This window comes from Mus caroli, chromosome 11 (genome assembly GCF_900094665.2).
Source record: "Mus caroli chromosome 11, CAROLI_EIJ_v1.1, whole genome shotgun sequence".
NCBI lineage: Eukaryota > Metazoa > Chordata > Mammalia > Rodentia > Muridae > Mus > Mus caroli.
The window spans coordinates 2,287,459-2,297,743 of record NC_034580.1 but is presented as its reverse complement, the minus strand read 5'-3'; the positions used below and the strand labels follow the sequence as shown (position 1 = coordinate 2,297,743).

At 46.3% G+C, this 10,285-nt stretch overlaps 1 protein-coding gene across 1 annotated transcript in view; it reads left to right on the top strand.

The window, feature by feature from the left end:
* Positions 1–1,482: 1,482 nt before the first annotated feature.
* The window catches only part of Znrf3 (zinc and ring finger 3), a 167,611-nt gene continuing 158,808 nt past the window's right edge, over positions 1,483–10,285 (top strand). The window contains exon 1 of the mRNA XM_021177289.2: positions 1,483–2,025. Coding sequence (XP_021032948.1) covers positions 1,735–2,025 — 291 coding nt within the window. The 5' untranslated portion in view covers positions 1,483–1,734. The remainder of the gene's footprint in view (positions 2,026–10,285) is intronic.

Below are 10,285 nucleotides of genomic sequence, written 5' to 3'. Positions count from 1 at the left end.
TGGAAAGGCTATATGCTTTTCTGAGTATATTTTTGTCTCATTCATTCAATAGTCAGTATTTTATTTTATTTGCCTTTGTTATTTAAAATGCAATTAAAGATTGAAACTACTATGTTAAAAATTCGATTTTATTGTATGGATAGACCATATTTGCATATTCATTCACCAGTTCATGACCTCATACTTCTAAGGATTGCAACGCTAGCTATGCATGGCTGTAATAATTGCTCTCCCCTTAAAGACTGGACTGTGCCTTAGTGGGTGAAGTCACCATCCTTGGGAGTGACAGTGCTCCCATCAGTGCTCCGGAGCAGTCAGTACTGATTAAGCTTGGCTTGGGGGAAACTAATGATTCTAGCTTTGTCAGTTACCTTCTGTGCCAAAGCTTTGGGTGGTCCAAACACAGTGACACAGTTCTGTGAATTTCTTTTCAATTGTATTTTCTATTCAACACGTTGGCAAAACATTCCTTTTCAGTTTAAATTGTAACCTCGATGCGCTGATTACTCAAGGAAACGCTCAATGACTTTTCTTTTTGTCTTAATATTTTGGGTGTGGTAGCAAGTAGAAGCAGATCACCCTAACCAAATATTTGCAAATATTTAAACAAAGCCATTCAGGTCAGGGAGGGAAGACGACTGAGGAAGTAGAAATTGAATGTGGCTTTTAAAGGAGGATTGTGAGTCTCATAGATTTGCTGAGGAAGGAAAAATCCTGTTCCAAAAAGGGGAAGAGAATTAAAAGTTTATCTTCTGGGTGACTGGGAACGTCTGGGTTCGGAGCACGTGTCTTTGGTATGTTTGGCAACCAGAAGTCTGTGCATTAAGCGTGTTGATTCTTCCGCCCTTCTGCACATGGTGAGATTTGAAGGGAGTGTTGGAAACGGTCTCCAGGGCTGCAGAAAGATGAACTCCATTAGAATCAGGATAACTTCTTCAAGTTCTCCGCCACCTGTCCTCACTCCTTTAGTTGAGGGTAACTGTCTATGTGACACCCACGTAAGAACTGGACGTGTCCCGGCGGGTTGCAAACTGCCTCTGACCGCCCGGGGCCTTTCGCGGTCCCTGGAGGTGGTAGGGCGCGAGCACCGAGTGCGGGTGGCCAGCAGTGTCGGAGCTGCGGATGAAGCATCCTTGAACGGAAGGACGAGGCCTTTGACGCCCCAATGACTCTAATTGCGGCACCAAAGCAGGGTGCGCCGAGGGGGCGAACCGCCCGGGAACAGGTTGAGGACCTTACTCTCCCGGTACTCCAGCAACTGCCAGGAGAAATGTCTGCCGTGGAGGGCGGAGCACAGACCAGGGGGCGTGGCCAACAAGAAGGGGCGTAACCGAAAAGACTACCTGGGCGGAGCAAGGGCGGAGGGGCGTGGCTAAGACTGAGTCGGGGCGGGACTCAGTCGATTGGGCGGGGCGGGCGAGGCCTCCGGGCCCCGCCTCTCGCCGCAGGCGCGCCCGCCCCGCCTACCCGCTCCCCTCAGAGGTGGCCGCGGCCGAGCGCGGGGAGGGAGGGGAGAGCGGGTCACGACGCTGCGGGGGCGGGGATAACCCCTCACGTGGAGCAGATGAAAGGGCCGCGGCGCGACGGCCGGGGGAGCGGAGCAGAGCCTGCGACCCACAAAGCCGCCGCCGCCGCCGCGATGGTGCTGTGAGGCGACCGCCCGCGCTCGGTCCTCCGCCGGCCCGCGACTATGCCCGGCCGCGCCCGCCCTCCGCGCCCTCCCGCCGCAGGACCATGAGGCCACGCTCGGGCGGGCGCCCAGGGGCCCCGGGCCGCCGCCGCCGCCGCCTCCGCCGCGGCCCCCGCGGTCGTCGCCTGCCGCCGCCGCCGCCGCTGCCGCTGCTTCTCGGGCTGCTGCTGGCGGCCGCGGGGCCCGGCGCGGCGCGGGCCAAGGAGACGGCGTTCGTGGAGGTGGTGCTGTTCGAGTCGAGCCCGAGCGGCGACTATACCACCCACACCACCGGCCTCACGGGCCGCTTCTCGCGGGCCGGGGCCATGCTCAGCGCCGAGGGCGAGATCGTGCAGGTAGCCACCCGGGCCCCGCGCTCCGCCGCCACAAGATGGCTCCGGGGGCTGCGCCCGCCGACCCCGCCGCGGGCTAGCGGGCGGGCGGGCGGGGGGGAGGCGCGGAGCCCGGCGGCATCCCTCCCAGGCGGGCGGGACGGGGCCTCCGGGGCACGGCGGCTGAGGCGAGCGCACGTGGGGGCTCGGCCTCCGGTGGGTGCACCGCGCCGGGGTGGGGGTGGGGACGCTGAGCTGGGCATGGGCGCCTGGGCGGCACTCTTGAGTTGGCGGGACGTTTTCCTCCCTCAGGTGAAAGTCCCGGGAACTACCTGTTGAATGCCAACTTTGCAAAGGCGAGACAAGTTGAAGGATGGAGCGACTTCTTAGAGGTCGCAGGCTTTGCTTTCCCATGCACGTTTGCTCCGTTTTCGGAGCGACCCAGTTGCCGGGGTGCACATCTTCAGGTTATTTTTGCTGAAATCTCCTGGCAGCCCTACCTAGACACCAACCCTCTGGCAGGGCTCTGGACGGGTAGCAGCAGGAAGGGAGCAGGCGGAGCTGGCTGAGGAGTGGGAATTGGGAGAGCACTGTCGTGGCCGTGCCTCAGATTACAGGGGGTGAGAGAGACCGCAGGCTCGCCCCTGGGTCAAGGACTAATACCGAAGAGGCCTGCAAACCCGAGCCAGAGTCTCTCACTGACAGGGCCTCCACCTTGCTCCAAATGAAAGAGGGCTGCGTCCCAAAGGAGGCTGGCTAGGGAGAGCTTTGAGCTGTCCCCAGTCTTTGAGGAGGGACTCTCAGCGGATGGATAGCAGCATAGATTTCCCGCCCCCTCGATGATGGTTTTTATCCACTACCATGTTCCAGGGCAGCGCACTTATGGCTGTTAGGCGCACCTCTGGTAGGAGTGATCTGATACGGTTGGTCGGCTTTGAATCTTTTGGAACTTTAGAGGCCTATAGTTTGGATCTCCGGTGCTTTGCTCTTGGGTGAATTATGAAGAGAAAAGGGATTGTGTGGAATGACTGCAGAGCAGCTCCGAGTGTAGACAGGAGGGTGAAGCTGCACTCAGAGCTTTGAGTTGATAGGACACGGGCCAATACAGTGTAGCTCCTTAAAGGTGTGTGTCTTTCCAAAGCTGGAGGAGGACCCTATGGCTGTGATTAGAAAGCATTGTTTTGTGGTGCTCCTATTCCTGTCTATAGAAAGTGAAATACATGTTTGACCAATTTCTGTGACTTCAGATGTTGCTAACGGTGCTGTTCACCCCCCCCCAATGTTATTGTTACTGTCATTAATATACAAGCTTTAGAGAGGATGCTTGGCTGAAGATACCTAAACAACTCTATTGGAGGCTTTAAGAAGAGTTTGAATTTTAAGTCTTGCTTCTTGTGAGTCCTTGTCTTTCTTTGAGGCTTTCCCTGTGCCCTGATGGCTTTAGAAATGTTTGATTTACAGCCTTGAGGGTGGGGGTTGCAGCTGAGGGGAGTATGTTTTAACGTGGCACTTCACTTTTTGAAGGAGACTTTTGAAGTTTGAGATTTTTATCTGCAGTGTTTAAACTTGAGCCATTCTCTGTGGTAGTTTGTCTGGGGAGCTATTCATTATGCATAATGCTGTGCTTTGCAGATATTCTTGGGTTCACTATTTAATACAAAATTAGCAGTTTTTTAAACACACCATTTGTAACAATTTTATCCTGACAAGTAGAGAGATAATGTGTGAGTTTGGCAGGACTCTGTTCTCTTGAGAAGTTTTTGAAGTGCTTATCTAATTCTTTTGTAGTCTACTAGACTCGCACCTCCCTTTCAAATTAAGTCAACAGTCACTAAGGGGAGAAAAATGACTTAAATGGTATTTAATAAGTTTACCTGTTAAGCAATCACTAATGATGTCCTTAATTCCTTTATAACTGCAGTGATATTGGTGGGCTTATCTGAGCTCCCTGAAAAGATAGTTTGTCATTGGTACACTCCATAACTTTAATAACTTTGTTGTGGTCATCAGTGTGTCCAGACAAGCACAGTGTGGCTTTCAGAGCTGTGTGTGTATACACAGACCGGCATGCTTTTATTAGTTCTGTGAATACTGCCAGACTAAAGGAACTCTTGTGGCTCCTGCCTACCAGCTCTGGAATAAGTTTTGTAGGGAAAGCCAATGTTTTAGGATTGCTGAGAGGGAATATAATGAGAGCATGTGTAATAAAAGTGTAGAAGAAACAAAGCCAGTCTTTAATTTCAGATTAATCATGTTTTCTAAGTACTCATTGAACTTTTAAAAACCACCTTTTGTTTTATCACCTGAAAAACTTCATGATTTGCCCTTTAATGAACGTTTTATGGTCTTCTGTTTATTTTCTGATAACTAGAACTAAATAGTAGCATGTAGGTAGCATTGTTTTTATTCTCAGTGTGATTCTATAGCAATATTGTTCTTAATTGGGAAGAGAGAAAAAAAGCTGTTTGAATGTTTCACTTTAAAAATTATAAGAAATATTTTGTAGTACTGACTTTTTTCCTCTTACTTGCCAATGAACGTGTGTGTGTGTGTGTGTGTGTGTGTGTGTGTGCATACACACAATAGATTACTTATCATAGTCTGGCCAGCCCAAGGACCTGTTGAGTATTTATCATGGGTTAGGGTAGGAGGAAGGAAGCCTGGCTGTGTGTGCTTGTTGAGGAGTGGGATTAGTAGTTCAGACTTTGGGATGTGTGTATTGTAGGTGTAAATTAATTATCTCAAGGTCATTAGTTTAGTCTGTATGAAGACAGGGTTTGTGTGTGCTTGATTTTTTTTTTTTCTTTTTCTATTTTGATATTTCCAGTTGTGAAAATTGTGAATAGACTATTTAGATGTGAAATTAGTTGCTTTTATTATCACGCAGCAGCATTTTAGCCTGTTTGCATATAAGCAGGTCAGGCATATAGCTAAGCACTAGAAGAATTACCCTTTAACTGTACTTTTGAAGTGTGGACCTCTAAAGAACTTTCAGACATACTGGTACATATTTCATCTTTAAACCAATGTGTTGATGTTAATGAAATTATTATCTGAAACTTTTAAACTTGGCTGCACACATGGTTGGTGTTGTTAAATAAGGGGCCTGATTAAACACTGGTTAGTGGTGTGTAAATTGGCTAACCCAACAAGAAAATTTGCATGGCTAGAAATGAAAGCTTGTTTTAAAGTGGAAATGCCTATTTCTCCCATTGAAGTCAAATAGTTAGAAACATCAAGAAATTCATTTGTACAAGGAATGAGAATGATGGATTCTGTGCAACTTTAAAATCAGTTATTCTGGATCCCAGGTTAAACGTTTGATGAACTTGAGGCTGTGAACATGAACTAAGGAAGTTCTTTTAGCTGTTAAAGAGTGAAAGGAGAGCTGTGTGGTGATTAGATAGGCTGGGTAACTAAAGGTATCACAGGGAATAATTGTAGGAGGCTAATTCCTCTGCCTTGTTTCCCTGTCAGTGTGTTTTTACAGTTCAGCATTTGATCAAGCACTTTCTTTTCATCTCCATTTGAAGTTAACTTAATAGGCCTGCCTCCAAAAATTGACTTGGCCTAATAGAACAATTGCACGCTGACAGCTGACTTGGATTTACACAGAAAGGGCCTGCCGACCGTCTTGTCAGATGGTCCTTTATAGGTTAAAAGCAAGCATTTCATTGTTGGGGGGGTGAGGGGGAGGTTGGTAAATTCCTAGGATCTCTTCTCTGGTTTTATACCCTGAGATCTCATGGGAATTACCAGTAATTCTGATTGGGGATAAGAAGCAGCCATGACTCCATTTTGTGTGTGTGTGTGTGTGTGTGTATACAGGGAACTGTGCCAAGCACATTAAGCTTGTTCATTTAGTCCTTAACATTAATACAGATTTAGATACTGTTGTTTAGTCAGTTTTACAGAGGAAGAGACTGAGGCCGAGAGAAAGTTTGTTTCTCTAACCTGACAGCAAAGGGTAAAACCTGAATTGAAACTATGGTCTGTCCTTATTCTCGTCAAATAAGTAGAACTGAATTTGTTTGGATTTTGACATTTAATTCAAATCTAATTTCTCATAATTTGTATTGGAGTTCTTGAAGGCCTGTGCCAACCCCTCCCACCCCCCATGAAATTATTCACACATTCTTGTGAATGGGTGTGTTCATTTTCCTGATAGTTTCCCAAGAGGAAAAGAAGTTTCCACCTAGTACTTGTCTTTGAATGGTCCAGCACTAAGAATTTAAGTAGAAGGCGCAGAAGATAGCTCAATGAATTAAGGTGCTTGTTGTCAAGGGGACTGAATTTGATCCTTGACATCCATATTGTAGAAGAGAACCAACTCCTGACAGTTGTCTTGTGACCTCTGCCTAGACTCTGTGGCACACATGCCCTTCCCGTAAATGTAAGAAAAAAAGTTGAGTGAGGTAATCGGTCCCTTGGGCTGGCCAGGGTTGGAGGGAAGCCTGCAGCAGCTTTGCAAACCTTCATTGAGCATATTTATTGGATGGATGTCTACCAAAACCCTATTCTGTACAGAACAATGCTGCAGTGCTGTAGTCCTCTGAGATAGACTCGCCCACAGATAATCATCCTTACCAACTGAGTTTGTGCATCTATGTCCTGCTAGTTCTGTATCATCCTGGGGAGAGAGAATAAAGTAACCAACCCTCAAGGAATTTTCTACATTTAGTAGTGGAGGAAGTGGAAGTACAATGACGTGGAGGAAGAAGAGATGGAAATGAAAGATTTGAGGTAGAAAAAGGGTTAGATGTGTCCCTTTCTACCATTCACTGCACAGTGAAGTGGAACAGCTGCTGGTGTTGGAAGGCTGCAAGAGTAGCCCCTGCCTTCTGGTGAACCCAAATTTCAGGGAGACAGGTCTTCATAGTCAAAAGAATCAAATGTGTGGGCTGAGACCTAGCTCAGGGGTGCAGAGCACTTGCCTAGCATGGTTGAAGCCCTGAGTTTCATCCCCTGCAATGGAAGAAAACAACAGTACCAAATTTAATGAAATGATTTAATGATTTAATGCAAGGCTAGAAAAGTGAAGTGCCTTGTTTGGGCCATATGTGTGTGGTAAAGGTAGGGACAACCACAATTAACATTTAATTCCTCTGAGACCAAGGATTTGGAGCCTCTCTGTCCACCCTGGTACAGCTGGGCATTGTCTCATGGAAGAGTGGATATGAAAATTATGGCTTATGATTAGAATAAGGAGAACCATGCATTCTTCAGTTATATATTGAGCGTAAGTGGTTGCTTTTCTCCTGATTATTTAAAATTTGGGTCTTTTCAGTATTCCTCTGTCAGAGCTTTTAAAAATAGCTATCAGGAAGTTGAGTAGTGGTAGTGCGTACCTTTAATCCCAGCAGGGGTGGGTGGATCTCTGAGTCTGAAGCCAGCCTGGTCAACAGATTGAGTTCAGGACACCCAGAACTGCACAAAGAATCCTTGTCTTGAGAAACGAACAAAACAAAACAAAAGTAGCTATCAGGGACTGGGGAGATGGCTCAGTGAGTAAAGTACTTGCAGTGTAAGTCTGGGGACCTGAGTTCAAATCCCCAGGACCCAAGTCAAAAGCTGGGCTGGTAATACATGCCTGTACTCTCAGTGCTAGGAAGGTAGAGGCAAGCCAGGCTAACTGAATCAGCAAACTCTAGGTCAGGGAGAGACCCTGTTTCCAAAGCTAAGGTAGAGTGCAGCTGAGGAGGTGCCCAGCATTGACCTATGGCACTCACATGCACATAGAACATGTACATTCACAAAGAAGTAGCTAAGAATGAAGCCAGACACTGTGGCTGTGGTTGCACTTCTCTAATTCCAGATATTTAGGAGACTGAGGCAGGAAGAGCACAGGAGCCAAGAGTCTCAGGTTAGCCTGTACAGCATAGTGAGAAACACAAAAGACAACAATAACAAAACCCAAACCAAAACAGAAATAAAGCTACTAATGTTCATGTAAGTAAGGCCTTAGACACAATACTTTGTTTTAATTTTAAGGGATGTAGTTGATGGCAGGTTTTAGATTAGGAAGTCAGTAGCAAAGTGGTACCTGTAACAGTCACTGAGCAGTTCTGTAGCAGATCAGATTCAAACTGATCTTACTGGTGCTGAGATTTTTTATTTGTTTTTTTCTGAGCTTGTCTCACATGACACTTCTTTTTGTGATAAGGTTATATGGACTGATCTTGGAATTCAAATTTGGGTTTAAACCTAGAACCATTGACGGAGAAATGTGTTTGTAACTGAGAAAACACCCTAGCTACTAGAGAAGTGTCTTCCTTTCTTGTCACTTCTCCCAGCCCCACAATCACAGAAGGCTCATCCAACTTGTTTTTTTCCTAGAGCCAAGCTGACCAGTTTCTGAAGACAGTGACTGGAAGTATCTAGCGATCGCTTGATGGCACTTGTGCTGCTTCGGGCTGTTAGCAAAGCTGGAATGGCTGAAGCAGCCCGCCCTGTAGAACCATTTCTGATGTGAGTGAGGCACACCTCATCCTGTGGCTGACTTCAGAGCCAGGCATGAGTCTGCACCACGGTCTTCAGAGAGATTATGTCCCATGTACATTGCTTCTTTTCTTTGCACAGGCTGTACATTCCCTGATGATTAAAAGATTTTAAGAGCCTGAAGCTGTGGACTGTCTTTGCTCTTTCCGTTAGCAGAATTCAGTAGTGCCTTGCATTCACCAGATCCTGGATGGGGCATAGCAGGGAACATGACTAAGGCTTTGCTTCTGTCTACAGGCAGAGTGTGGGGACAAGACAGTAAGCAGAGAGTACTACCTTACCCTGAAACCCTGTCTGGTAGGACACTGGCCCTGGTGCTAAGTTTGGACCGAACAAGAACAAGCTGTTGTATGTCACAGTATAGTATGTGGATTTGAGCAGTCTGGTCTTTTCTAACTAATTTTTACTTATCTTTGAGGTTAAAGTTGATAAACCTTTTGTGGAGACAGTCCTTTGTACCTGTTAAACAGAAAGGCAGGAGGCAAAGAGTGGAGGCTCTTTGTTCTGTTTGTAGGCTGAACTAGATGTTTTAAAATCTTACTTTTAGCAGCTCTGTTGACTTATGATAGTGTGAAAAGAATAAGGTCAGCTGGCCCATTGTGGTTCGAAGGAGAGCTTTTGATTTTTATTCCTCTTAAGACATGTTGCAAGAGTTGCTATTAATCCCTTCTCTGTGCAGCCGCCAGGTTGATGTGGTTATTTAGAAACCAAATGTGTGAGGTGACTTGGTGAAAGTAACTTTGATGATACTAGAAGTTTGAAGAGAAAATGTTGGAATGGGAACTTCTGGCCTCTTGAGGGCTGCTGCATTTTGAAACTGGAAGAGTAAGGATGGCTGAATTTTAGGTACATGTAAGATCCCATCCAGTGCTGTAAGATCTGATCAAAGCACAATTTATGAGGCTGGGAGATGACTCAGTTGGTAAAATGTTTGCCATGCAAGCATGAAGACCTGAGTTTAACTCCCAGCACTCACATACAAAGCTGGATGCAGCACTGGTGTCTGTATTCTCAGTGCTGGCAGGGAGGGAAAAGCAGATCCCTGGAGCTAATGGGCCGGCATATCTGATGAAACCCTGTCTAAGAGAAAATAGAAAGCAGTGGAGAGGACTCCATGCCGATGTTGACCTCTGGCCTCCATGTACATACTGCTTTTCCCATGAACTGACTGAGATTTTAAAGAAAATTGGAAAGACGTAGTGGTGATAGCCCTTTGTCTGCTTTGAATGTTTAATTGTTATTAAATAGTCTGAAACATTTTCAGAGACATGTCACAGGTTATTATTTTCTGTTATAGGACATACTATCAGGGAAATCCTTAGAGTGGGTGAGTATGAACATGTTTAAAATTCTCACAGGCATTGTCAGATACCTCTGCAGAAGGGCTTGTATTAGTTTATACCCCACCAGTTAGCATGTGTGGAGAATATGTACCTCGTGGTACATATATGTTTCTTTGAAAACTAGTACAAATAAACCAGATGAGGTAGAAATTTGTATATTCCTGTCATTTAATAAATAGCAAGTACTGCTTTTTTCTCTATTAGCATTCTGAGCAGTAGCTAGTTCTGCATAGAGATGTGCTGTTGGTAGCCTCTGAGTGCCTTCCCTGCGTGTGTCTGTGAGCCTGATTTTGGAGCAACAGATGGTGTCCCTCCTTTGGGCAAGGTGGTTGTCCACCCCAAGTTGACTGCATTGTACGAGATAAAGCAGCTTGGTGCTCAGGGGGATGCTGTTGCCTTGGATGTTTTCCTTTTTCTTTTTCTTTCTTTCTTTTTTTTTTTTT